Below are 27,986 nucleotides of genomic sequence, written 5' to 3' on the forward strand. Positions count from 1 at the left end.
AGGTCAGACTGTGACCTTTGACCTGTGACCCACCTGAGCGTCAAACAGCTGCCGGTACACCTGCCCGCTCGGAACCGCTCTGCTCTCACTCATCATGAACGGCAACCGACCGGCCGCTCCCCGGGCTCAGCGCTCCGCTCCGCTTCCCGGGCTCAGCGCTCCGCTCCGCTCCCCGGGCTCAGCGCTCCGCTCCGCTTCCCGGGTTCAGCGCTCCGCTCCCCGGGCTCAGCGCTCCGCTCCGCTTCCCAGGTTCAGCGCTCCGCTCCCAGGCTCAGCGCTCACTCCGCTCCCAGGCTCAGCGCTCCGCTTCCCGGGTTCAGCGCTCCGCTCCCCGGGCTCAGCGCTCCGCTCCGCTCCCCGGGCTCAGCGCTCCGCTCCGCTTCCCGGGTTCAGCGCTCCGCTCCCCGGGCTCAGCGCTCCGCTCCCCGGGCTCAGCGCTCCGCTCCGCTTCCCGGGTTCAGCGCTCCGCTCCCCGGGCTCAGCGCTCCGCTCCGCTCCCCGGGCTCAGCGCTCCGCTCCGCTTCCCGGGTTCAGCGCTCCGCTCCGCTTCCCGGGTTCAGCGCTCCGCTCCCCGGGCTCAGCGCTCCGCTCCGCTTCCCGGGTTCAGCGCTCCGCTCCCCGGTTTCGGCGCTCCGCTCCCCGGGCTCAGCGCTCCGCTCCCCGGGCTCAGCGCTCCGCTCCCCGCTGAGATGTATCTGTTTGCGGTCAGTAGGCTTCTTCTCTCTCCGGTCGTCTGTTTTGTTGTCGGTTGTTTAAATGTCCGTTAAAGTCAAACTGTCGGTTCCTGCTTCACTCCGTCGGAGTGTGCGCGTCTTTTCGTCTCTACGGCAACGAACTGTGCAACGTTCACGGCCCCCGGAGAGACTCGTTCATCCTGAGACAAAAGACTCCGACCAGAAGAAATGTACATCTGCACCACGGGGCCCCAAGATAAATCTGAGGGGCCACAAGGAGACAACAAAACAAACATCCTTTTTTCTATGACTTTTCACACTTTTACAGCCCAACATTTTCACAGAAAATCACACACACACACACACACACACACACACACACACACACACACACACACACACACACACACACACACACACACACACAGGAAACCAGGTGTTCACGTTTCGAGGAAAATAAGCCGTTTGATTTATTTTATTTTTGTGAGAAATTTTCCACAAACTGCAAAAAATAAGTAGATTCATTTAATCATTTTTGAAAATCTGTTGGAAAATATTAATAATAATAACTTTTCTAAAATTATTTTACTAAATTATTATGTTTTTAACACATTCCAAGTTTTGAATATTTATAAGCTCGATTGAAAAATGCAAAAGTGAAATTTTCTGGGATAATTTCTTTCTATTTCTTAAAAGCTCATGTTATTTAAGTCCATATGGCTGCATCTGTGTCATCAGAAGTCAGATGATTTTTTTGTTGAATGTCTGATTGAAACAAAATCAATACATTTTTAACGACATAAAAAGACATTTCAAGTAATTTCCTTATTTTTCAAACTTTCTTTTTTATTTAAAATTTCTTTTTTAAAACCATTTTTTTTTGGTATTTTTTAGGTCAATTCTTCTTCCCATGTTTTTTGAAGAAATTAGGAGTATTTTATATTCCTTAAATTTGTTTTTCTTTTCTGTGGAGACGCGACGTCACAGAAGAAACCTTAAATTCCACCTGAGTTCAGTCTGATGAGACGTCTGAAGTCTGTTTGACAAACACAAGAAGAAACTGGAAGCAGCAGAAACATCTTCAAACTCAACGAAAGATTTTAATGTCGATTGGCAGAAATGAAATCTGACGGCCGCTCGTCTTCAGTCAGAGTCGGTGATGTCACTGACGCTGCTGTCGTCAAGGTTACCGGCTGGGTGATCCTTACAGGTGAGCTTCGACCTGAGGGCTCGCTTCCTGTTGACACGGAAACAACAACAAGCTTAGACAGAAGGACGGACAGCTGAGGACACATTTTTTTAAAGCTGTCAGCGTTTACTTGTGATTAAGGTCTAAACCTAATGTTTGCCCAATTTTTTCTCCAAATCAACCCAAACGTTTAAAGAAAAAAAAATAAAATCACATACTCACAAAAAGAAATTGCCAAAAAAGTTATAAGAAACAGACAAAGACACTAAATGCATGAGAAGTGACGATGCTGTTACATTAACCGGATCACTGGACGTCAGTGAATCAGTAAAATAATATCAGAGTTTCTGTCCATCAGAGCTCACAGCTCCAATTTACAGAAATAAATCTTAAAGTCAAAATCATGACGTGAACATTCATTTGATTCTCAGACGAGACGCTCTGGGAGGAACTGTCTCACTTTGCTAACATGGACTTCAAAATGTTTGGAAATGCAAAATGATGGAATATGAAATGTGATTAAGGGTAATTAAAAAGATACTTATTTGACTTTTTAAATAAAAAGTTTAAAAGAAGCTTAGCCGACCTGCGGTAAAAGAAGTTTGGTCGACTTCTGGAGGACTGACAGCCGTCCGTCTCCTCGTCCTGCGGACACAGAGACAGACACAGAGACAGACAGAAATATTTTATTTACTGATTTCAGAAGTCTGAACTGCTTTCTGAAAACCAGCTAACATTCTGCTTACATGTGTATGGATATTTTTTAAAAACAGATATTTGCCATCCACACGAGTTTCATTTTACAAAATATCTCCGTCCACACAAGAAAACAACTTCAAACGCTCTCCGGATCAGTAGGGGGCGATATAGGCTACATCAACGATACGCCGTTATAAAATCTGCATCTTTAAAATCTCAGTTTTGTGGCCTGAAACTGTTTGTCAATGAGAGGACAGAACCGAAAAAAATATGTTTAGATACGTATCTGTGGACATGGAGACAGCTACCAGATATTAGCTCTGATGCTAATTGTTCAGTTTACAGTTGTGAGAAAAAACTCAAAGAGCACAAGAGGAGCCTCAGGTAACTTACCCATGATGCAGTAGTGCTGGGCTTCTGCTCAGACTCTGTGGCGCCTCCTACAGGAGAGTCATGTTGCTGCAGCGCCGCCGCCTCCTCGTTCTCCCCCGACGTCCCGCTACGCACCTCCTCACTGCTGCCTGATCAGGTGACCAGGTCACATGAGACAGTTTTAAGTGGCAGCAGCTCACATGACAATAAATGTGAGCACAATTGTAATTACAAATCAAAATGTCTCTGTATTACTCGTGGAGGTCCACAGGGCTCTGTACTGGGTCCTAAACTGTTTGCTCTGTATCTTGGTCCTCTTTCAAAAGATTTCACAATGTCCCTTTTCTGTTGGTCCACTTTTGGGTCCACATTAAGAGGACTGAGTACGGATCTTTAAAAGAGGACTGTATATGAAAACACCTTTAATAACATATGTAAAGTATCAAGAATACTTAAATTTGTACCATTTGCTGAAGAGACCGACACTTTCTGTTCACGGGAAAACTTGCAGCAGCTTTTGAAGGTGGTCACAGCAGAAATTAGTAAATTAAAATGTAGTTTGATACAAACAACCGTTGTCTGAAAATCCTAAAATTAATACACAAGTACAAGTTATGATTGACGATGATTTAAAAAAAACAAAATACATTTCTTGGTGTGATATTAGACTCCAAAATCTGCTGGGAATTCCATAAAAAATATATGCGAGGAAAGTCGGCAAGAAGCATTGCAGTTTTGGGAAAAACAGAAAACACCCTGGATGATAAATCATTGTACACTCTGTCGTCTAAACTTGTTGATTTGAGGACAACTCCTACAAACGCACCCACCAATCAAACGACTACACAAAACGGCCATAACAATCGTAAACAATGCCGGATATCAAACATACCAACAATTTGTTTTTTAAGTCAAACTGAAATGAATATTAAAGGTAAAGCAAGAAATAATGTACCCAATGGAAATGTACAAAAACTGTTCTTGGAGGAAAGAAGGAAAATTTTATCTGAAATTTAATTTTGAATTTTTTATTTTTTTTTTAATTTATGTGAGGTACAGAGGTTAAGAAGGTAAATGTAAAACACGTTAATGATGATTTTGTTGTTATTGATTTTTTTTTTCAATATTGGGATTGTGCTGTTGATAATTTACCCGTCCTACAAGCTTTCTCCGAGAAAACATTTGTCAGTCAGGCACAAAGAAACTTGGAGGATCCTTCTCATATTCTGTGTTCAGAGTATGAAGTTTTTCCCTTAAGGAGACGTTACAGAGCCCGCAGAAACAAAAGTAATCGCTACAAGCTCTCTTTCCTCCCGACGTCCCCTGCCCTGTTAAATAAACAACCTTCTAAACTCTAAGAGGTTTCTAAGGGGTTTTAGCGCCCTCTGCCTGTTTAGTATTACTTGCACGCGCTACTACATTTGCTGTTACTGATTTTATTTTATCATTTTTCAATGATTTTACCTCGGCTGCTCTTGTTCATCTAAGTATTGTATTGTTCTTTGTTCTTGTGGAAATGATATTTTCATTTATTTTCACACGTCTATCTGTATTCAGCGGCTGATGCAACATCTTTAGGCCGACGCTTGTGGGCTTTTCTTTTTTTTTGTCTCTCTGTTGTGTCGGTTGGTTGTACATTACTGTCTGCAGCATGCTGTGATTGAAGTTTTTGTGTGGCATTGTTGCCTAAGACAAATTTTCTTGCGGGGACAATAAAGTTTGTCTTATCTCATATGAAGAGGATGAACAGTGTTGAGTGGTTAATGTGACGGGACGGACTCTTGGGCGGAGAGTTGGTTTATGATTATGGATCAGTGGGTTAGAGTAGAACAGGAGAACAGGGGTCGGACCAGACGTGCAGTTTGTTCCCTCTTTTTTGGACATGAAATGTAAACTTATGCTGCTTATTGAAATCCTTATACATATATATATATATATATTCATTATTCTTATTATTATTGTTTGTATTTATTATTTCTAAATACAAAGTAGTTAATTTGATTTTTTTTTTTTAAATAAATGTTTAAGATAAAATGTATTCAATTCAAATGTGGCAGCAGGTCACATGACTCACCTTTAGCAGGCTTCTCTGTTGACTCCTCCTCCTCCTCGCTGCTCCTCTCACACTGAGAGAGAGAGCCTTCATCATTACATCATCATCACCACATCATCAACACCTCCTCTTTCTCCTACTCCCCCTCCTCCTCCTTACCTGGTGAGTGTTGCAGGTGAGTCTGCGGAGGCGTGTCCTCAGCTGTAGCTCCTCCCCCTGTGACCTCAGCAGGAGCAGCTCCAGCCTATCCGATTGCTCAGTGATTTGTCTGACCTGCTCCCTGTACTGGTCCTTCTCCTGCAGGAGCAGCCGCACCTCCTCCTGATGTTCCGCCCGAGATGCCAGAGCCTGAAGCACCGTGACAAACTCATGACATCATCATCATCATCATCATCATCATCATCATCATCATCAACAGCATTATATAATCCTTTTTCTTCATCCTTCACCTCACCTTGTCTCGCTCCCTGATCACCTCCTCCAGCTGTCGGAGGGTTTGTTTGTTTCGTTGGCGGTACATCTTGGCGTCTCCCTTCAGCTGAGCAGACAGCAGCTCCAACTCCTCTCTCTCCTCAACACTCTAAAAACAAACACACCCAGTCTCACCAATCAACCCAGTACAAACTCTGATCAATATTTACTCCTCCTTCTCCTCCTCCTCACCCTGGCTCTTTGCTCCTCCGCTCTATGGAGCTCCTTCCTCAGTCTCAACATTGAGGCAAGGAGGTTCATTGGAGGAGGAGCTGGACTTTCCTTCTGCTTCTCCTTCTTTTTCTCCTCCTGCTTCTCCTCTTTTTTCTCCTCTTGTTTCTCCTCCTGTTTGTCCTCCTTCAGCTCCTCCAGTTTGTTGGGGTGGAAGAAGGTCTCAGAGGGCAGAGCCAAACTCCTGCTCTGAAACACAAAGATTGACATCAGTGCTGGACATCAATAGGACACATGAATGCAAAATGATAAGTCGAGCTGCACTGGTAAGTCACACTCATTCTTTCTAGTCATCAGGCATAAAAACTGTTTTGGAGCTCAGCTAAAACTCAGACTCTCTGTTTCCTCCATTAGTGCTGTCAGTCAAACTCAGTGGATCTGAGTTGTAATATTGTGATAATAAATACAAACAGGTGAAACACTGTGTGGGGCGTATCTACCTCCTGCAGCGGCCTCAGTGTTCGTCGTCTCAGCAGTCGAGTCTGACTCTCAGCTCGTAGCACGGTGTGTTTCAGACGCTCCACCTAGACACACACACAGAGGTCAGGTGTCAGGGGTCAACCGGAGGTCAGAAGTCAGTTTTAGGGGTCATCAGGGAGTCAGCTTACCTCAATCTGCATGTCTCTGTTGGCCAGCAGCGCGGCACTTTTCTCCTGGTTCAGACTGTTGATGTCCGCCATCAGACTGTAGTTGTGATCTCGGAGCTGTTTCACCTCCTCGCTCAGCCGCTCACGCTCCTCCCGGACCTTCTGCACGCGCTCAGTCAGCTTTCTCAACTCGCGGTCCCTCAGCTGCTGCTGCCGAGACCACACCTCCTGAAATACAGCGATTAAACCAGGACAGGGTCAGTCCCTGACACCTGACAACATCTGCATCTCCAACTCTGCCTTCGTAACCACCCACCTGTTCCTTAGCAACGGAGCAGGCCTGCTGGCGCCGCCTCCTCTCGTCCTGCAACGCTCTCTGCAGGCGGCTCAGCTCTGACATCAAGAACTGGGTCAGACCAGATTCACCTGCTGTGTCTGAACAGGGACACAGAAACACAGAGACAGGATCAATAATTCATGAGAAATGTGAAGACAGATAAACATGTGAACTGGTGTACAGACCGAGGAGGATGCTAAAGGTCTTGTTAGGCTCCTTCCCGGTAATGCGGCTATATAGTTGAGGATAATCCAGCTCCAGACTCTCCAGAAAGGCCGTGTGACCTTTCACCCCTGTCCTCTGCAGGATGTCCAGCAGAGCTCCTGAAAAGGTCAAAGGTCAGCTGTGTCAGTCAGTTCAGACGGCTGTCAAACACACGCGTTGGTTGTCTCACTCTGTTACAACCCGTGTGATTGGCTGTCTTTTTCTCTTACGACCCGTGTGATTGGCTGTCTCACTCTGATAAGACCTATGTAATTGGCTGTCACGCTCTGATATGACCTGTGTGATTTGATTTGTGTGATTGGCTGCCACAGTGATTCAGTTCAAAATCTATTTCTACGCTAATGACGTGTTTCTTACCGACTTTTCTTCTCCTGACGACAAGGGCGGGGTCATTGAAGAGCTGCTCCTCATCCTCTGCACTGAGCACCTGACACCACATGACAACCAATCAACAACAGGAGCATAAGGAGAAAAAAGCAGAACTAGTGAAATGAAGCAGTGCTATACGGAAGAGGAGGAGCAGGAGGCTCAAGATTAGGAGCAGCAGGAGCACCTGACACTGTCGGAGGTAGGGAGTGATTCGTGAGGGGTCGATGGTTTTGATGAGCAACATCCGGAAATCATCCAGCTGCAGCCAGCAGAGGTCGTCCTCACACACCGTCTCCATCTGAGGACACACCAAGTAATACTACACACTGTCATCATCTGAGGACACACTGAGTATTAATACACACAGTAATACTACACACTATCTCCATCTGAGGACACACTGAGTATTAATACACACAGTAATACTAAACATCTCCATCTGAGGACACACTGAGTATTAATACACACAGTAATACTACACACTCTCTCCATCTGAGGACACACTGAGTATTAATACACACAGTAATACTAAACATCTCCATCTGAGGACACACCGAGTATTAATACACACTTTCTCCATCATACTGCGTACACACCGTAAGTATTAATACACACAGTAATACCACACACTGTCTCCATCACACTCTGAGTACACACCTTAAGTATTACTACATACAGTAATACTACATACTACACACTATTAATATTCAAAATAAAACTACACACTGAATATATAGTTTGTACAAACCTTAACCGTGCTGCTGTCCCTCTGTGTCCCTCTGTCCCCTCTGTCTGTCCCTCTATCTGTCAGTCTGTCTCTATGTTGTTTTCTCTTTTGTGATTTCTGAGGAGGAAACTGTTTCTGTTACTTCCTGTTTTTGGTCCCACCCTCACTGATCTGAATCAGCCAGTCACATTACAGCTCCACCTCATTAACATATTCAGACAGGTGTGATCGTTTACCTGCCGTCAGTCAGACGTTAGTGCGGCTGATCCCCAATAAGAACTTCTGGAAGCTTCTTCATCTGCAGAATCTTAACAGAGAACTGCCACAAATATCAGAAAAACCTAAATATTCATTCATAATCAACAAAATATTTACTAATCAACAATATTCATTCATCAACAAATATTTCCTAATCAACAACAAATATTCATTCATCAACAACAAATATTTACTTACCAATTATAATATTCACTCATTAACAGTAAATATTTACTCATCAACAATAAATATGTATTAATCTGCAATTAATATTAATGTATAAATACTAAATATTTACTGATCAATGTGTAGTATTTTTTCAACACTAATAACTTTTTATTCATCAACAATAAACATTTATTCATCAACAGTAAACATTTACTCAACCAAAATGAACAAATATTTATCAGTATTAAGAATTTTCTAATCAATAATAAAATTGATTGAGTTAAAATGTACTTTTGATTAAAAATAAACATTTATATAACTACTGAGACTTTCAGTCAGAGAGACCGGTCAGCTGATCATCCAAAATACAAACAATACTAACCTCTAAACTCTAACCTTGAAATAGCAGATATCAAGGTTAGAGTTTATGATAAGAAATAAAAAATGAATAAATATTTAAATCATCCTGAATTCAATAATATTAAATATTAAAATAATATATTCTATTCTGTATGTTTAATATGCTGCTGGTTACTTAAATTTCCCTCGGGATCAATAAAGTACCTATCTATCTATCTATCTATCTAATAAACTGAGCCCCAAACTAAATGCAGGAAATTTACAAGAAATTATTTACAGAGCTGTAAAATATTTTTACCACGTGCTAATGAGTCCAATATTTCATTTATGTAATATCACTCATTTACTTTCATGTTCGACAGTAAAAATACTTCATGTTTTAATATCTGATGTTTAAAAGTAAAAATACTTTCTGTTTTATCTGAGAAACTGAAAACTTGTGTTTTCTGGTTTTAGACACAAAGTAACAGAAAGAGGAAGAAGAGAAAAATTAGAGAAGTGACAGGAATGAACAGGAAACACCAGCTGATCGAAACAGGAAGTGATGTCACACCTAATTTGTATTCATGGATATTCCTGGAAGTCTCTCAGAGCTTAAGTGAAACCAACAAAGAAGAAAAGAAAGTCATTAGTTAAACAACTGAGAGCCAAATTCATAGAAACAAACAGGAAGTGGTGAATTTTATCAAAACATGTCCCCAATATCCACAACATCCCCACAATGTCCTTGCACTGTCCTTACACTGTCGTTACAAGGTCCCCACAATGTCTACACTGTCCTGTCAAAGCTGGCCTGGTCCCCACAAACACACATTGGCGTGCACACAGCTTCATTTCACATTAATTTTCTCTTTATTACAAAATAATCGGCTCATACTTACGGAACTTTTCTTTACAAAGATAAATAAAAAACAAAAATTACAAACATATATTAGTGCAATAACATCTGTGGCTCCTGAACGCACCACAGAGCTCCCTCCTCCTTCACCTCCCTGCTGATGTCTCTTAACTAATGCCTCTTAATTTTTTTTTTCATTTAATTTTGATGAAAGTCAGCCTGCAGACTCAAACTTCTGTCAAACAACTTCATCTGTGAACTGAGGACAGTTTTTATTAAGTCTCTGTTGAATCATTTTAGGACCTTCAAACATTTTAGAAACTTAAGTGTCAGATTTCCGCTGGTCTTTGAATGCACGAGCTGAGCTCTCTAGAGTTTTAACTTCAGAAAAAAGTGAACTGACCTGGACTTTCAGAACAAAAACATCACGTTTGGGTCCAAAAAAACCCCCAAATTAATTTAAAACTCTTATCAGCTTTTCAAAACCCAAACTGAATTTTTGAAACCCGAGCAAACTTACATAATTTCTTTAAAAAACATGGAGATATCAGGCAACTTGACAAGAAATTACACAAAAAAATAGAAAAAAACAATACAAGAAAATCTGAAAATTAGCACAAAGGGGAAATTCTGTTACATAATTTTAAACACATAATTATGAAAATAACTGATATAGTCGAATGGACATTTTCCCCTAGCTTAAAAAAAATCAAAATCTACTGATTTCTTGAAATTTGAGGGACTTTTCCTGTCAGACTGCTCGTTGCTTATGTCCCATGTTTTCAAAGGAAGTCAAACTGCTCGGGCTTCGAAGGGTTAAAGACCTGCATCTGAATCCAGCGCAAGAAAACAGATGTTGATCCAGGTTTCAAAGGCTTAAACACATTTCTTTTTTTAATGGACATGTGAACAGATACAGATGTGTGTCTCACTGGACTGGGACAGTCTGGTTTGGACTGGTCGGGTCTCACTGGACCGGGACAGCCTGGTTTGGACTAGTCCAGTCTCATTGGATTGGGACAATCTGGTCTGGACTGGTCTTGTCTCACTGGACTAGGACAGTCTGGTCTAGACTGGTCCGGTCCGGTTCAGGCGTGCTGGTGATGATTCCTGAGAAGTGATTGGCTGGAGCTCCCGCCCCATCACACAGCAGCAGAGATCTCTGCAGATTCATCAATAAATTAATCAATAAGCCGATCAGATGTCAAACTATTTCAGAAATAACAAAAACTCGACTCAGAACAGTGAAAAGTTCTTCTATCACTTTTGTTTTTCTGACGTCACTTTGATTTGCTTGGATGTCGTGACATCACTGACTTCCTCTAATGTTGCGTCAGAGCGTCGTCACAGAAACCACGATGGATTGTTAAAAATGAAAAGCTCCATCTTCAACAAACTTCAGGTAAATTGAAGCACATTGTGCTGATAATAGTCCAACCTCTCCTGACTGCAGGACTCTGACTTCAGCTTCTGTCAAACTTCTGTGCTGTTGATCATTTTACTCAGGAATTAAAAACTTTTGAGTCGGCCTACTTCTCCTATAGCTGCCAACAGCCTGCCGACATTCACAGTTAGAGAAAGGCTGAAAATAAGCTCATGTGCTTGTGGCCCCGGGCCCCCAAAACATTACATCTGAGCTGAGCGTGCACATTTCAACTGAGGAAAAGTTATATCGCGATTGCTATCATTATCGTTTTATCGCCCCGCCCTCGTACACATGAAGCTGCCTGAGTACTCACGAACTGTACTCAAGACGATTCAAGTGGACTCATGCACGTCGACACCTTACAGGGTTTAAGTTGATCAAACTGAGTTTATGGGGTCAGGTCAACTCTGATGTAGACCAGGTGAACTCTGGGTCTCTGTCAGCAGCCTAACTCACCTCAGCTCTCCTCTGTTGTGCTCGGTCTTTAGACGTGTTCAGATTGATCACCTCCTCCTCCTCCTCCTCCTCCTCCTCATTGGCTGGGTGGGCAATAGTCTTCTCTCTGACTGGCTGCAAGGTGGCCAGGAGGGCGGGGACAGTGAAGCAGGACAGGAAACGGGCCTTCAGCAGCTGGTAGGCGGGGTTATCTGAGAAACGTTCCACCACCAGCTGACGTGTCACCGCAACAAGCTCCGCCTCCTCCTCCTGCAGCAGGTCAGAGCTGACAGAGGGAGCTGCAGGAGGACAAACACGTCAATAAAACAACAGAAGAAGAAACGATGGTTATCATGTACAAACACACAAAGGACAGTCAGGTGTGTTACCTTGTGTGTCCTGAGTGGATCTGAGGTCAGAGGTGGAGTCTGGCAAGTCCAGTGGCGGACTGGATGTGGTCTGGGAGGTTCGACCAGTTCTGGGCGTGGTGGTCTGGGTGGAGCAGTCTGGTCTGGGTGTGATGGTCTGGGTGGAGCAGTCAGGTCTGGGTGTGGTGGTCTGGGTGGAGCAGTCGGGTCTGGGTGTGGTGGTCTGGGTGCCATCAGGTCTGGGTTTTGGCGGCGGGTGTCGGGGTGCAGACCCTTGGCTCAGCAGCTGCAGGGCGGAGGTGGTCAGGGCGTCTTTGGCTCGCAGCAGCACACTTAACATTCTCAAACTGCTGACAAACGGCGGCAGATAGGGGAGAGACACGCCTGCTCCAGGTATCACCACGCCTCCACAACCACTCAGCCAATCACGCACCGCTTTCGGGGACTCCAGGAACATGAGGGAGGGGTCAAACTGCAGCGCCTCCCTCCTAAGGGGAGGAGGCGCCGTCGGGTCTGCTCTGACTGTGCCCTTGTAGGGCAGGAAGAGTTTGGGGGGAGGTTGGGGAAGGCAGGAGGTCAGGGGGGAGGAGTCGGGGTTTGAGACAGGCTGCGGGGGGAAGGCTGGGGGGAGGGGTTTGCAGGTGGGCAGGGCGGGTATGGGAAGTGACAGATTCAGAACAGGAAGGCTCACAGGGACGGCGACGGTGGGTTGAGGGGCGATGGATCGCAGGTGGCCAGCGATGCGTCGCCGAGGGGGCGTGGCCTTCTGGCAATTTGAAACATTCCTGGGTGGAGCTACTGCCACCAGCTGCTGTCCTGTGGTCGGTGCGGCCAACTGGACCAGCCCACCAGGAGTCATGACCAACATGGACTGACCGGGGAGCAACTGGAGCCCTGACTGGTTCTGTCCCACCACCTCTTCTTTTGACCTACGAGAGCGCTTCTTACAAGGAGAAAAAGAAGTTCTGCTCTTCTTCTTTTTGGCTTCAGCCTGGAAACAAAAACACAACGAGATGCACTGAGAGGAGGAGACAGACCGAGAGACGGGGAGGAGACAGATTCAGAGGAGACGGACTGAAAAATTCTCAAAAAATTTTTATGAAAAAAAAAACAGCCAAAAATTTAAAAAAAAGAAAAAAAACATGAATTCAAAACTTGTTTTAAAAAAACATCAACAAACAGACAACCAAACAAAAGAAACAGCTGTCTATAAAAATGGAGGCAGGTCTTACCTTAGCTTCCTGTAAAGCTCTGGCCTTCTGGGACGGGGTTCGAACCCTCTTTCCATCCTGGCTCACACCTGCACCTGCCCCATTCACACCTGAGTCCTCCTGGCTGCTCGTCAGGCTCAGCTGCTCCTCCCCCCTCCCCCGTTTCCTCCTTCTGGGTAGGGCTTTGGGAGGCTTTTTGGGGGCGGACTCAGGGGTCAGTTTCATGGAGGGGTGGAGATTTAAAAAGGTGTAGTTATGGTCACTGGGGGAAGGAGCTGGTAGGCTCGACGAGGAGGAAGCAGTTTGCTGATTGGTTGGTCTGGAGGGGGGCGGGGCTAAACCAAGGTTTTGAATTGAGGAGACGCACCTGTCAGAGGGAGCAGGTGTGGCAGGAGGGATGCTCAGTCTGAGAGGAGGAGCAGCAGGAGAAGGTGTCACTGTGGTAAGAGAACAGGAGACGACACCAGGGGGGCTTTGAGGAGCTGCTGGGGGTCTGGTCAAGGAGGGGGGAGGAGTCTGAGGTACCAGCTGAATTGGAACAGTACAGATCTGCTGAGGAGGTGTAGGGACAACACTCTGAGGAGGAGCAGGGGCGACAGTCTGAAGAGGTGCAGGGGCAACACTCTGAAGAGGTGCAGGGGCAACAGTCTGAGGGGGGGCAGGGACAACAGTCAGAGGAGGAGCAGGGACAACAGTCTGAGGAGGAGCAGGGACAACAGTCTGAAGAAGTGCAGGGACAATAGGCTGAGGAGGGGCAGGGACCACAGTCTGAGGAGAAGCAGGGACAACAGTCTGAGGAGGTGCAGGGACAACAGTCTGAGGAGGAGCAGCGTCAGCAGTCTGAGAAGGTGCAGGGACAACAGTCAGAGGAGAAGCAGGGACAACAGTCAGAGGAGGAGCAGGGACAACAGTCAGAGGAGAAGCAGGGACAACAGTCAGAGGAGAAGCAGGGACAACAGTCAGAGGAGGAGCAGCGTCAGCAGTCTGAGAAGGTGCAGGGACAACAGTCTGAGGAGGTGCAGGGACAACAGTCTGAGGAGGAGCAGCGTCAGCAGTCTGAGAAAGTGCAGGGACAACAGTCAGAGGAGAAGCAGGGACAACAGTCAGAGGAGAAGCAGGGACAACAGTCTGAGGAGGAGCAGCGTCAGCAGACTGAGAGGGTGCAGGGACAACAGTCTGAGGAGGAGCAGCGTCAGCAGACTGAGAGGGTGCAGGGACAACAGTCTGAGGAGGAGCAGCGTCAGCAGACTGAGAGGGTGCAGGGACAACAGTCTGGATCGGAGCTTTCTTTCGAGGAGACGAAGCAGCTTTCTTCTTGGCCTCTTCAGCCTGATATGAACCAGAAACCAGTCAGATCCATCAGTGCAATGACATCATCATATTAAAAGTGGTTTAAAGTGCTGAGACCAATGACCCAGAGGCAGCTGGGTCCCAGACCCTCAGGGGGCCTGCACACCCGACATTGTTTGTGAAACAGTTCAAGTTAAATATTTGAATCTAATAAACTATGGAAGTCCTGATCTATCTGAAGCATAGGTATCGGCCCGATTGAAGAATTTTTAAATTGATGGAGATCTTTTTTTCTTTTTTTATCACACGTCCCACCCGATCTCTGTTCATGTCGGTTGTCACACCCGTGTGACAGACGAAGCAGAATCTACAGCAGATATTCAGGTTTTATTGTAACGCTGCTGCTACAGTAAGAGAAACAGATTTTTTCATGTTCAGCTAAAGTTGCTGCAGCACATCAAGAGGAACTTAAATACTTGTCGTTGACTTTTAGTGAACTAGTTTTATTACTCTTGGTAGTTGTGCCTGGAATGTTACATGTAGTGGATGATGGAGACAATTACAGAATATAAGAAAATATTCAAAAACCACAATTTCTTTCACAAATTCCTCCTGTGATCTACATACATCTTTGTTTGTATTGCCTATATTTATTTTATTATCGTACAAATTTTGATTTGCTAATTGTAGGTTTTGTTTTATAGGCCTTTGGTCTGATACTGGTACTTCTGTACCTTAAATAAGATGTTGAATAACTTTATTTGAGTGTTTTGATGCTGCAGTGTTGCTGCTTTTTTCTGTTTGGATCAGAGTTTAAGCATGTTAACCATGAAGCTGGCTGATGATGTTTTACTCATGTAATGGTCTACCAAAGAATTATTTGGTTTACTAATGAGTGTTTGGTATCGATCAGCAGAGTGTCATGATTTCAAATATTCAAGATCTGAAAACGTGTAGTGGATTTTCTCATCACTTTAGGAAAAAAACTGATTGAGGTGGTTAGAAAAGTACAAGTGATAAAGATGGAGGTGTGGACTTTTCCCGCTTCGATAGCCAAATACAGCACAGCCTTTTCGACTGAGCGTAACTGTGATGAGAGCTATATAAAATTATGTTATTATTAGTTTGTTTACTTTGGTACTTTGTAAAAATAGATTAAAATCCACTAAGGAACTGTTTGGATGGATACATTTTTTTCTTAACACACTGGATTGACCTGAATGTCCTTGAAGTGTGCAGCTGGATGATCCCGGTAAACACAGGGATCAGATCAGAACTCAGTATCTTGAGATACTCAATATCAGATTACTCAGATCTGGATCGGGGGCTAAAACACTTGATCAGGACATCCTTACTAATAACATAAGATCAGTTATGAGCTGGTGAGCACCTTGAGGTGGCCTTTAGAGGACTGTCGGAGGGTCCCGGCATGTTAGAGGAGCAATGATTCTAGTTTTGTTATGACAACAATCCTAAAAAGGCTCTTACCTTGATCTCGGCAGCTTCTTGCAGAGCTTTGGCCTTCTGACTCGGCTTCCGATTCCTTCCATATTTGAGCAAACTGACACCTGCACAGGTTCCACCCACAGCATTACCTGCTCCGCCCAGATCCACTCCGCTGTGACTGCTGCCTCCGGCCTCCTGGTCCTGCAGCCCCCTGACTCTGCTCCCTCTGGGTGTAGTGGAGCTGGATGGACTGGGGGAAGGAGGAGACTTGCTGGAGCTGCCAGAGGTGGAGGGAGCAGTGTGCTGAGCGGGCGGTGTAGATCCAACAGAAACAGGCGCCAAAGCAACTATCGAGTTTGGAGTCAAAGGTTGAGCCCTGTGCCAGAGGGAGACGGGAGAAGGGGATGTGGAGTTGAGGGGCTTTGGGACCTCAGAAACAGGAGGGACATTCAGTCTGGGAGGACCAGTATGTGCAGGTAACCCCACAGGAGGAGGTCTGTGTGGAGCTGGAGGAGGTGTTTTCAGAGAGGAGGGAGGCACTAGGTGGGAGGACGGAGCGCCAGGGATGAAGACAGCCCGAGGAAACGTCATGGGAGACATGCGAGGATGCATGTTAGGAGGCATCTGAAGGAGGAAGGCAGGAGAACTGTGGGAGGGCGCCACTGTTTGAGGAGGCGCAGGTTGCTGCTGCAGCTTGAGTTGCTGCTGGTGTTGCTCTTGTTGCTGCAGCACCAAGAGTTGCTTCAGGATGTGTTTGTGCTGCAGGTTGAACTCCTGCATCTCTTTCATGGCCTGCTTCCGCTGCAGCATCGCTGCGACAGTGTTTGCATGGGTGGGGCGGGGGTTGCGCCGAGGCGCCAGGACCGCTGCCTTGTTCCGCCTCTGCTCAATCATCTCCTTACAGCCGACGGCATCCACGTTCATAGTCTGGAGGAGGAGCAGGAAGAAGGGAGTCGAGTGGAGGCAGGTCTTCTCTCCTCGCTCCCTTAGGGTATCGGCGGTCATTGGGCTGGATTTGGGCGCGATCAACAGGTTGCCGATCCAAGGCGTCACCGCGGACTGCAGCTCGTAGTACAGCCCCCTGTCTGTCATGTGGCCCAGTGGGTTCTGGCTGTCCGTCCTGATCTTCCCGTGGGGTCTAGAACTCTTTTTCCTGAAAATGTTCACCTGGCGGTGCAGGTGGGCCCGCAGCTGGTCAGGTGACAACATCATCATCGCGCAGCTGCTGTGGCGCTCCTCCCACGTCAGCTCCCTGGGGTTTGGTCCGATGATCACAGAGCGACCGAACTGACCCACGACGGTGGACCGCATTGGATTTTGGGCAACTCCAGGAGGAGGTAACTCCACCGGCCGAAACCTCAGGAAGGTGAAAGGTGATTGTTTTTTTTCTACTGGAACCCACTCCTGCATGGGAAGAAAGGTGTACTCCTCTTCCTCCTCCACAACCTTCTCCACCTTCACCACCTCCTTCGTTGTCTTTTTATTCTTCCTCTTCTTCTTTTCCTCTTCATCACTGTCCATGTACTCCAACACCATGTCCTCATCCTCACTGCTCTCCTCCTCCTCCTCCTCCTCCTCCTCTTCCTCCTCCTTCAGTGTCTTCAGTTGTTTCCTGATCCTCCTTGTGGACCTCTTTTTCTTCCTTTCTTTCTTTTGTTTACCTTTCTGTTGACAGAGAGAGAGTTGGAGTCAGTCACATGTTGTTTTGTGTCTCAGCGTCTGTTTTCTGATCAGATCTGATCAATAACACCAGTGAAGCATCAGTCCTGTCTGACGGCTGCCATATCATCAGCTTTCACTGAAGATGCCCTCATATACGTGTCAACTCCACATTAACAACACTAATGACTGACTTTAATACATCTTCTGGGTTTAAATTACATTTCTCTGGGCAGACAGTCCGGGCTCTTCAGTGTGTGAAACGCTCTCTACAGTTTAAGATAAAACATCGCTTGCACTGGTCAAAACAAAAACTACAAAATTAAATTAGTGGAACAATATTTTTCAGACTTTGACAAGAATTTTAGACTTAGACCCTGTGATGGTGATTCTGGGAGTTATAGACTATAATATAGTAAAAAAACAAAAACAAAATCATTCACATCCTTTAGCCTGAACAAGGATATTAGGGACAAAAATTAAATTAGGGAACAAAACTATGTAACCAACCCCCTAAAAATGTTTTTCTTTACAATTTTAACTACATTTTAAACCTTTTTGTTCTTGTTTTTAGTTGTTGATGCATCTTATTTCCATGGATTAAGTCCAGAGAACCAGAGAACCTGCAGAGTGGACCAGGTACGTAGGTGTCACTGTAGACTGGCTTCTACAGTCTTTATTATTTCACTTCTGGCTCAAACTGGTCTGTTGGTTCATTAGAGGTCCAAACAGCGAGACTTTCTGCTGGATCCCTTTTGTTTTGTTCTCATTATTCTTTTTAATTTCCTCGTTTTTTTCCGCCACTAGAAGAGTTTATGTAGCAGAAACAGGTTGACACAGACTCACAAAGATTGACAGACTGGTTGCAAATTCCACCCAATGCTCAGGCAAAAAGAGGTGTCGCTGTAACAATCAACTTTACAATTCAGCAATTATCACAAAAACAGCTTGACTTAAAGTCAAATTCTTTCACCAGAATAATCTCTCAATTCATCTGCACCTTTGCTCTGATAGTCTCCTTTAAAAATGTCAAACCTGCAACTTTGTTCTCAGTTTTAGGACAATTATCTCTGGACAGTAAACCAGGTGAGACCAGGTGAGACCAGGTGAGACCAGGTGAGAGGAGGGGAGTGTACCTGAGCAGGTGGAGCAGCTGTTCTGCTTAGTTTCTTCCACTCTCTCAGACATTGAGCGTCTTGACGATGAGGAATCTCTGCGGCTATCTTCGCCCAGCGACCTGACACACACACACACACACACACACACACACACACACACACACACACACATTACTGCAGTCTGCAAACCAAAGGGTCTATGAAGAAGTGATCAAGTCTTTTTTCTGTGCAATGTCTCTAAACACTACATTTCCCATGAGCCTCAGCCCCAGCACTGTGTGTGTGTGTGTGTGTGTGTGTGTGTGTGTGTTTGTGTCTCACCGACTCCGTGTTTCTCCACAAGCTGCCGCAGCAGCTCTCTCTCCTGTTGGTCAAACGCTCCTTTCTTTGTCCCCGCCTTCAGACAGTCGTAATACCTGCACACACACACACACACACACACACACACACACACACACACACACACACACACACTCAGGTGATCTGATCACAGGTGTAAACAGGAACCAGGAATCATTTCTGATGCGATCACTCAGACCAGCTGCTCTGGTACACATGTCACTGCACACGCTTACATGTCACTGCACACGTTAACATGTCACTGCACACGCTTACATGTCACTGCACACGCTTACATGTCACTGCACACGCTTACATGTCACTGCACACGTTAACATGTCACTGCACACGCTTACATGTCACTGCACACGCTTACATGTCACTGCACACGCTTACATGTCACTGCACACGTTTACGTGTCACCACACGTTAACATGTCACCACACGTTTACATGTCACTGCACACGTTTACATGTCACCACACGTTTACATGTCACTGCACATGTTTACATGTCACTGCACATGTTTACATGTCACTGCACACGTTTACATGTCACTACATTTATATGTCCACTTGGATCACTGAAAAACATGCAGACATGTCCAGGTGTTTCGTCACATGTTCAGGTGTCCAGTCAGCTCTCACCTGTCTCTGCAGCCAGAGTCGGTGCGTCCAGGAACCTCCAGCCGGATCTTCCACCAGTTCTTCTCTCCACAGCGAGCCACGGCCTTCAGCAGCAGCTGAGGGACGGACAGACGGACAGGTGAGGTTGGGACAGAGGTAAGCTGCATCCTCTGTCTGCTGTCTCTAACTGGTCCAATGTGTGTCCTGTCTAAGTCTACCTCGTCCTCCTCTTTGGTCCACATTCCTTTCTTCAGGCTCGGGTCTAAAACCTGGTTCCACCTGTAGATCAGCTGAGCCGGGTCCCGACCCTCCATAAAATAACTCACTGCGAGACAGACAGGGAGACAGGTAGAGACAGACAGGGAGAGACAGACAGGGAGACAGGTAGAGACAGACAGGGAGACAGGTAGAGACAGACAGGGAGAGACAGACAGGGAGACAGGTAGAGACAGACAGGGAGACAGGTAGAGACAGACAGGGAGAGACAGACAGGGAGACAGGTAGAGACAGACAGGTAGAGACAGACAAGTAGAGAGAAAGACAAAGAGACAGACGGGTGTCAGTTGTTGTTTGCTATATAACGTGACTGTGTGAGACTTAAAGGTTCTGTAACTTTTGACAGGTGTTGACCTTTTTTATTGCCAATGGGTGAAAAGGCCGTTAACTGCTCTATCCCCAAAATACCCAGGACACCTGGTTTAGGAACTTATAAAATATCCGGATCTACTGGCCCACAGAGCAGCGTAGTAAAGATTAACAGCAGCCGAGCACGGCCGAGTGGTTAACTCCCGTCGGCGGAGCGACCGACTTGCAGATATGCGCCTCGGCTAAAAATGTAATCTTGCGGCTCTTTTTGACCAAATGTTATCAGACCGGATGGTTTACATCCGGAGAGACACATCTATCCTTCATCCAGGACAGAGGACGTTTCGTGGGTTTTGATGCTCACAAAAAAGGATTCACTGATTTACAGACGTCTCTTTCCTCTTTTGTTAGCAAACGGGGAAAAGTCTCTCTGGGCCAGCGTCATCACGTGACCGACTCCACTTTTGGGGATTTTGCCACACTGTGATGTCACAGTATGATGTCAGTGTGATGTCACAGCGTGATGTCATTACTCTGCGTGTATGGGATGAAGTTTCCGATCCTCAGCTTGTCCACGAGCTCTCGGAGCAGACTGTCCTCATTCGGAGTCCAACTGCTCCGTTTCAACGAGCCTGAGGCAAAACGCTGGAACGTCTGAAGACATAGGAAGGCTGTCCTCCCCGTCTGAGAGACAGACAGGTCAGAGACAGACAGGTCAGAGACAGACAGGTCAGAGTCAGACAGAATTGAAAGACAAACAGGAGGACACCTCCTCCTCCTTGTCCTTACCCCTAGCTCTTTAGCGATGTGCTCCCAGTGTCTCTCTCCGTGTCTCCTGCTGACCTCCTTCAGCTGCTGCACCTCCTCTTTACTCCACGGAGTCTTATTGATGGACGGGTGGAGGAAGTTCTGCCAGAAACATCGGATGTCCTCCGCACCCCTGGTTCCTTCAAACTGAGGAGGAGAGGGCGAGAGGAGGAGGAGAGGAGAGGAGAGGAGAGGAGAGGAGAGGAGGAGAGAGGAGAGGAGAGGAGAGGAGAGGAGAGGAAAAAGGAGGAGAGGAGAGAAGAGGAGAGGAGACGAGGAGAGGAGTGGAGAGGAGGAGGATAGGAGTGGAGGGGAGGAGAGGAGAGGAGAGGATGAGAGAGGAGAGGAGAGCAGAGGAGAGGAGGAGAGCAGGGGAGAGGAGGAGAGGAGCGGAGAGGAGGAGAGGAGAGGAGGAGAGGAGGAGAGGAGCGGAGAGGAGAGGAGGAGAGGAGGAGAGGAGGAGAGGAGCGGAGAGGAGGAGAGGAGAGGAGGAGAGGAGCGGAGAGGAGGAGAGGAGAGGAGGCGAGGAGGAGGTAATCACTGACAGCCTGATGTTTCTGCAGTCAGTCGTCTGATTGGTTAAATTATTGACTTACATCAACGTTGGAGATTTTCTGCCAATCATGTTCATCATATCGATCACCAATCAGCTCCTCCTCCTTCTTCTCTCTGACCAATCAGGGACAGACTCACATTAAACACCCGCCCACAGGTTTTCACATCTGTGTGCGTCATACATGACAGCTGACAGGTGAAGAACACACCGGAGCAGGTCGATCTCTCTCTCCAAACTGTCCATCTGCTGTCTGAGCGTCTGTCTGTCCGTCTCTGCTGCTGAGGACAGCTTCTGACTCAGGTAGTCCACCCTGAGAGACACACACAGCTAATTATAACATTTAAAAAAACCCAAACACAGTTAGTGACAGAATAAAGTCCCGTTAAAACTGCCGTCTGTTTCAGATGGTTGTCATGACGCTCAGGTGTTGTTACTATGGTAACATCTAGTCACTGCTGTTGGGTCGGTGATAATAAAGTGAAGTTACTTGGACAGTTTGGGCTGGGTGAGTTTCCTCAGAGTGTCTCTGGCTACGGAGTGGATCAACAGAGTCTTCTGCCAGCTCTCCCCTGGAGACAGAGACACAGACAGAGACAGAGAGACAGGAGGACAGACAGGCAGAGATGTTACATCAAAGATCAATCAAAAGAAATGTTTAATAGTAGAATCTACGGAAAGAAAAACGCCCGCATTTCCCTGAATGTTCACTTCGAGACCAGAAGACGTCTTTATTCTTACATCGTTTCAGTTTCAGTTTTTTGTCGTCCAGACAGCCAGTCATCCTGCTGGCCTTCTCCTTTGTCTCCTGATTGGCTGGAGGACCCTGGGGACAGACGAACACAGCGTCTCATTGGTCAGCTGTCAACAGTCGCACTGTGTTTGTGTCGAGCTGAGCGATACGGAGAAAATCAGCGATCAGCGGGTGGAGCGGTTTGAGTCACAATAATTTGTTTTCGGACACGGCGTGAACGTACTGCGTGTGTCTTACCAGACCGGTCAGTTTGTCCTTGAAGTACGGTTTGAGGAAGCGTCCCAGGTACATGCTGATTGGCTGCTGACAGGAGGAGGGGGCGGGCTGTTCACGGGGAGACTCTTTGATTGGTCCAGACAGCTGAGACAGCAACTCCTTCTACAGACAGAAACAGGACCTGCAGTACTGACCTGCTGTCTGTGATATTGTGTCAGTGCTGACCTGCTGTCTGTGATATTGTGTCAGTGCTGACCTGCTGTCTGTGATATTGTGTCAGTGCTGACCTGCTGTCTGTGATATTGTGTCAGTGCTGACCTGCTGTCTGTGATATTGTGTCAGTGCTGACCGGCTGTCTGTGATATTGTGTCAGTGCTGACCTGCTGTCTGTGATATTGTGTCAGTACTGACCGGCTGTCTGTGATATTGTGTCAGTGCTGACCTGCTGTCTGTGATATTGTGTCAGTACTGACCGGCTGTCTGTGATATTGTGTCAGTGCTGACCTGCTGTCTGTGGTTGTTTGTCAGTAGTGTCTCCAGCTGGTCCAGCGTCTCTTGGACCACCTGCTGGTATACCAGGTTCATCTGAAGACAGGATTCGGGGGACGGGGACAGACCCAGCTCACTCTGGACACACAGACAGACATTATTAAGACATTGTGTCCCCTGATGCGTCAGCGTCTCTCTGATTACATGATACTGACCTCCTCACTGCTGCTGCTGCTGTCGTCTTCATCTGGACACAGACAGACATCAGTCAGTATCACTGTTAATGGAGACAGACAGATGGATGGACAGACAAAGACAGACAGACTGAGACGGGTACCTGAGATACAAGTCGGACTCTGCGGTCCCAGGACATCCTCCAGGTTCTGGATGTCCCTCTGGATCTTGTCTCTCTGAGCCAGCAGACCTGCTGCAGACTGAAGACAGGGTGTCTTTAGGGACAGTCTTCAGACTCTGAGTCTCAGGTCTACATTAGTGTCTCCTCAGTGAGGAGCGTCAGTAAAAACGTAAAGACAGACGTCGCTGCTCTAAAATCCTCCACGAGCTTCAGCTGGACTCAGTCAGGACATGATTGAACACGCTAAAACTCGCTAAAACACGCTAAAACTCACTAAAACTCGCTAAAACACGCTAAAACTCACTAAAACTCGCTAAAACACGCTAAAACTCACTAAAACTCGCTAAAACACGCTAAAACTCACTAAAACTCGCTAAAACATGCTAAAACTCGCTTTACACCTAAAGGGAACGATTCGGTGGTCTGTGACCTGTGCAAGAGATGGCGTACCATAAAAGCACTACCGCGATGCACGAGCACCTTCAGAGGAGGCACCCGGGAGCTTGTGTGGAGGAGAAGACACCGTAAGTTTTAAACTTTTTTTCTTTCCTTGTTTGTAATTGTTAGAGGAGAACCTTCAGACGAAACCCCCTTCAATGTTGGAGGGCTAATGAGGCGAGATTCCCCACACCGGCTGCTTTAGCAAAATCCTACTTAGCTGTACCAGCAACATCCACTCCATCTGAAAGGCTTTTTTCAGCGGCTGGACATAATGTCAACAAAAAAAGGGCGAGCCTGGCAGCTGAGCATGTTGAGATGCTAACATTCCTCCACTCCAATACATGACTGAAACAGATGCACACACGCCTGAGCAGATGCACACACACCTGAGCAGATGCACACACACCTGAGCAGATGCACACACGCCTGAGCAGATGCACACACACCTGAGCAGACACACACACGCCTGAGCAGATGCACACACGCCTGAGCAGATGCACACACGCCTGAGCAGATGCACACACACCGAGTGAGAGTGGTGGTGGAAAGCAAGAGGGAAAGATAAAGGAGAGCAGCACAAGTGCTCTTGCAGGAACACACACACAGCTGCTGTTAGTTTTTATTTATTTTATGTTTATATTTTGATTCAGATTGTGTTTTTTGCGCAACAGTTTTATTTATTGAAAGAAATTTCTATTTATTTTATTATTCTTTGTAAAGTCCTGGGAGCTCCAGTAACTACTAAAAGTTAAACTACTGTTCACTTAACTGTAATAGGCCTGATACTTGAATGTATTTGTTATTTATTTCACAGATTTAAATGATTAGGCTAAGTTGCTGCTGTCACACATTGTGTTGTTTTGTAAATTGCAGCTGTTGCAGCCGCTGCTGTTATTTTTTATTTATTTTATGTTGATAAGATGTTGGTTCAGATTGTGTTTTTTGCAGTTTTATTTATTGAAAGAAAGTTTTATTTTATTTTTTTATTATAGGATTCCATTGCACTACAACTGTGTGCACTTTATTGTTGTATTGTTCAATACAATTCATTTTTGAACTTTATAATAAAAATATATTGGAAAGAAGAAATATGTTTTTTATTCATGGAGATAAATTAGCATTAATTGCTATATAGGTCAAATTATGGGGAGATAATCGATAATCGAATCAAAATCGAATCGAATCGGATTTAAAAATGAATCGTTAGATTAATCGATGCATCGAAAAACTATTTTCTAGATTAATCGATTACAAAAATAATCATTTAACCCAGCCCTAGCTAAAACACGTTAAAACTCGCTAAAACACGCTAAAAATGATTAAAACAGGTTAAAACTCGTTGCAGGTTATAAAAACACAAACAGACACGCAGACGTCTCTGAGCTCCTCTTAGACGGACAGACACTAAGTGGTCTGACCAGTCCACGTGTCCTCAGGGACGTCCTGTCCTCACAGCAGAACAGGAAAAGGACAGTCCGCAGAGTTTTGGAGAATTTTTAGGAAGATTTTTTGTCATGTTTTTCTTAAAAATGTGGGCTTTTTGCTTTTATATTTTTTCCGATTGTTAAAGAAAATAAATATTGTTATAAATATATTTTATTTTTTATATATATGTTTTTTGTGTGTGTGAATTTTTAAAAAACATTTTTGCTTTCTTTTTCTTAATTTATTTTTTGATGATATGTTACAGAAAGTTTTTTTTTTTTTAAAAAATGGTTTGTTTTTTTTTTCTTTTTTTAAAATCTGGCAACTTTTCCCCTTAAACTTTTTGGCAAATCTTATTTTTCTTTGAAACTTTTTGGCAATTTTTTTCTTAAAATTTTTGTTTATCTTTAAAGAAAATCAAAAGTGTTCACAATATTTAATGAAAACGTTTTGGTGATTTATTTTACTTTAAACGTTTAGATGGTTTTTTTTTTAATTGTGTCTTTTTGTCTTTAATGTTTTTTGTCGATTTGTGTGATTTTTGTCGCGTTATAAAAAAAAACTCCACTCTCTTAAAAAAATCACCAAAATGACGGAGATGATCACAGCCATCAACACGGGACACAACAGAGTGAGACGCACTGCTGAGACGGACATCAACACAGAGTGGACAGGTAGTGTCCAGAGAGAGAAGAGCAGCTGTCTCACAGTGGACACGTGCCGCTGTCTCACAGTGGACAGATGCTACAGACAGAAAACTGTAAAGTCCCTCAGTTTGAATGTCTCCGTGCTGAATGTCTCTCAGAGACGACTCACTGATGTTTGTCTTTCACACCTTAAACTGTACAGACCGACACATGTTGCCATGGTTACTATGTGTCTGTGTTACCTGTCTCCCCTCGTCCTCCGAGTCCTCGACATCCGATCCATCATCTAACCAGAGACACAAGACCACTGTTAGAGACAGACAGAGAGAGACACAGACAGACAGACAGACAGACAGACAGAGAGACAGACAGACAGACGGAAAGAGGGACAGCCAGAGAGAAACACAGACAGACAGACAGACAGACAGACAGAGAGAGGGACAGCCAGAGAAAGACACAGACAGACAGACAGATAGACACAGACAGACAGGTACCTGTCTCACTGCTCAGCAGCTGTAGCTCAGTCTGCTGTGTTGAGGACAGCATCTGTTCCAGCTCCTCCACCTGTCTCTGGATCCTGTCCCTCTCTGCTGACAGAGGGACAGACATGTCTGTGGACACACACACACACACACACACACACACACACACAAATAACTGACACAATGAACACAGTAACACAAATGTCAACAAAAGAAAAAGACACAAAATAAAACAAACATCTGCAAAGAAAAAAAAGACAAAAAGATTTTTTTCTTTTCAAAAAAGTCTTTAAAAAGTTTCCAACACTTCAAAAAAACTTTTTAAGGAATAAATACAAAAAAAAAACTCAAAACAACAAAAAACAGTATACTACAGTTTTTATTACTGTAGTACCTGTAGTATTCCCCTGCAGTACAACATTTTTAATCAACTGCAATATTAGTTCAGCTGGACAGCTTAGTGCAGTATCTATTATACCTTAAGTATCTGCAGTACTACAATTTGTTTTACTGTAGTACCTGAAGTAGTAGCTGTAATATTACCAGTAGTATTAGTTGTAGTAGTACTAGTAGCAGCGGTGCTGTAGTATTATCTGTAGTAGTAGTACATGTAGTAGTACTATAGTGGTAGTTGTAGTAGTACCTGTAATAGTAATACTGTAGCAATATCTGTAGAAGTAGTGCCTGCAGTAGTATCTGTAGTAGTAGTTGTAGTAGTACTGTAGTAGTTGTAGTAGTAGTAGTATTGAAGTAGTAGTAGTAGTGTAGTAGTAGTAGTATGTGCAGTAGTAGTTATAGTAGTTGTACTGTAGTAGTAGTATTGGCAGTAGTAGTTGTAGTAGTAGTAGTATTGTAGTAGTAGTATCTGCTGTAGAAGTTGTAGTAGTAGTACTGTAGTACTGTAGTAGTAGTAGTAGTAGTACTGTAGTACTGTAGTAGTAGTAGTAGTAGCAGTACTGTCGTAGTAGTAGTAATAGTACTGTAGTAGTAGTAGCAGTGCTGTCATAGTAGTAGTAGTACTGTAGTAGTAGTACTGTAGCAGTAGTAGTAGCAGTAGTACTGTAGTACTGTAGCAGTAGTAGTAGTAGTAGTACAGTAGTAGTAGTAGTAGTACTGTAGCAGTAGTAGTAGTAGTACGGTAGTAGTAGTAGTAGTACTGTAGCAGTAGTAGTAGTACTGTAGCACTGTAGTAGTAGCAGTACTGTCGTAGTAGTAGTACTGTAGCAGTAGTACTGTAGCAGTAGTAGTCGTAGTAGTACTGTAGTAGTAGTAGCAGTACTGTCGTAGTAGTAGTAGTACTGTAGTAGTAGTACTGTAGCAGTAGTAGTAGCAGTAGTACTGTAGTACTGTAGCAGTAGTAGTAGCAGTAGTACTGTAGTACTGTAGCAGTAGTACTCTGGCTGCTGCTGTCGTTTCCGGCAGTGACGTCGTTCCTCGGTGATGCTAACATTAGCCGCTAACACAAACAAACAGCGCTATAAACGGACTCTTTCTGACCTTCAGCAGCTTCCGTCTGTCCCGCTCTGTCCCCGCGTCCTCTGGAAAGACGCCGTTTGTCTTTATTTTTTCTCTTTTTTGTCTTTAGCGTGTTTTTTCTGTCCCCACGCGCGCGCCGCGGAGCTCCAATCAACGCCGCCGTGTCGTTAACATATTACCCAGCAGGCTGTGCGGCGGACATCTTCTTCCCGCTCACACGGAGTTCCGGTTCAAACGTTCCCGATAAACGGACCCCGATTTTATTTACCGCCACTGAGCGG

General features: G+C 45.2%; 3 protein-coding genes across 10 annotated transcripts in view; all 3 read right to left on the reverse strand.

Moving 5' to 3' along the window:
• Window positions 1–229, reverse strand: part of ccdc180 (coiled-coil domain containing 180) — a 17,172-nt gene extending 16,943 nt beyond the window's left edge. For all 6 annotated transcript variants that reach the window (XM_088076156.1, XM_088076154.1, XM_088076155.1 and 3 more), the window contains exon 1: window positions 34–229. In XM_088076156.1, coding sequence (XP_087932282.1) covers window positions 34–96 — 63 coding nt within the window. In that variant the 5' untranslated portion in view covers window positions 97–229. The remainder of the gene's footprint in view (window positions 1–33) is intronic.
• Window positions 230–1,754: 1,525 nt separating this feature from the next.
• On the reverse strand, window positions 1,755–8,362 carry card9 (caspase recruitment domain family, member 9). Its single transcript, XM_088076161.1, has 15 exons — window positions 8,171–8,362; window positions 7,956–8,051; window positions 7,392–7,505; window positions 7,196–7,265; window positions 6,799–6,936; window positions 6,593–6,711; window positions 6,298–6,504; window positions 6,130–6,213; window positions 5,651–5,878; window positions 5,442–5,567; window positions 5,147–5,335; window positions 5,009–5,060; window positions 2,956–3,083; window positions 2,450–2,508; window positions 1,755–1,911 (listed from the first exon to the last, which is right to left on the reverse strand). Exons 3-15 carry the CDS (start codon window positions 7,503–7,505, stop codon window positions 1,818–1,820), a joined length of 1,608 nt encoding a protein of 535 aa, XP_087932287.1. The 5' UTR covers window positions 7,956–8,051; window positions 8,171–8,362; the 3' UTR covers window positions 1,755–1,817.
• A 1,187-nt stretch (window positions 8,363–9,549) lies between these two features.
• snapc4 (small nuclear RNA activating complex, polypeptide 4) lies at window positions 9,550–27,943 on the reverse strand. 3 transcript variants are annotated; one of them, XM_088076158.1, is made up of 22 exons: window positions 27,727–27,943; window positions 26,242–26,358; window positions 25,990–26,033; window positions 23,217–23,313; window positions 23,095–23,126; window positions 22,895–23,017; window positions 22,412–22,552; window positions 22,162–22,246; window positions 21,911–21,992; window positions 21,632–21,733; window positions 21,464–21,536; window positions 20,850–21,014; window positions 20,594–20,744; window positions 19,694–19,800; window positions 19,497–19,591; window positions 18,833–18,927; window positions 18,530–18,630; window positions 15,777–17,399; window positions 13,020–14,327; window positions 11,809–12,778; window positions 11,441–11,718; window positions 9,550–10,720 (listed from the first exon to the last, which is right to left on the reverse strand). In XM_088076158.1, exons 2-22 carry the CDS (start codon window positions 26,354–26,356, stop codon window positions 10,604–10,606), a joined length of 5,904 nt encoding a protein of 1,967 aa, XP_087932284.1. In that variant the 5' UTR covers window positions 26,357–26,358; window positions 27,727–27,943; the 3' UTR covers window positions 9,550–10,603. The 3 variants fall into 3 exon arrangements, with proteins under 3 accessions (XP_087932284.1, XP_087932285.1, XP_087932286.1); XM_088076159.1 differs by lacking the exons at window positions 26,242–26,358; window positions 27,727–27,943 and having other exon boundaries at window positions 23,217–23,736; XM_088076160.1 differs by lacking the exons at window positions 22,895–23,017; window positions 23,095–23,126; window positions 23,217–23,313; ... (1 more) ...; window positions 26,242–26,358; window positions 27,727–27,943 and having other exon boundaries at window positions 22,162–22,312; window positions 22,412–22,548.
• Window positions 27,944–27,986: the final 43 nt, after the last annotated feature.

Source organism: Plectropomus leopardus, chromosome 4 (assembly GCF_026936395.1).
Source record: "Plectropomus leopardus strain MGB_pleo_1.0 chromosome 4, ASM2693639v1, whole genome shotgun sequence".
Lineage (NCBI taxonomy): Eukaryota > Metazoa > Chordata > Actinopteri > Perciformes > Serranidae > Plectropomus > Plectropomus leopardus.

Coding starts and splice junctions, on each gene's coding strand:
- card9 (XM_088076161.1), bottom strand. CDS start 7,505: ATGGAGACGGTGTGTGAGGACGACCTCTGCTGGCTGCAGCTGGATGAT. Junction 6,937..7,195: donor CGTCAGGAGAAGAAAAGTCG/GTAAGAAACACG, acceptor TGACCTTTTCAG/GAGCTCTGCTGGACATCCTG. Junction 2,509..2,955: donor CCAGCACTACTGCATCATGG/GTAAGTTACCTG, acceptor CTGTGTCCGCAG/GACGAGGAGACGGACGGCTG.
- snapc4 (XM_088076158.1), bottom strand. CDS start 26,356: ATGTCTGTCCCTCTGTCAGCAGAGAGGGACAGGATCCAGAGACAGGTG. Junction 26,034..26,241: donor GCTGCTGAGCAGTGAGACAG/GTACCTGTCTGT, acceptor GTCTCTGGTTAG/ATGATGGATCGGATGTCGAG. Junction 14,328..15,776: donor AAGAAGCTGCCGAGATCAAG/GTAAGAGCCTTT, acceptor GGTTCATATCAG/GCTGAAGAGGCCAAGAAGAA.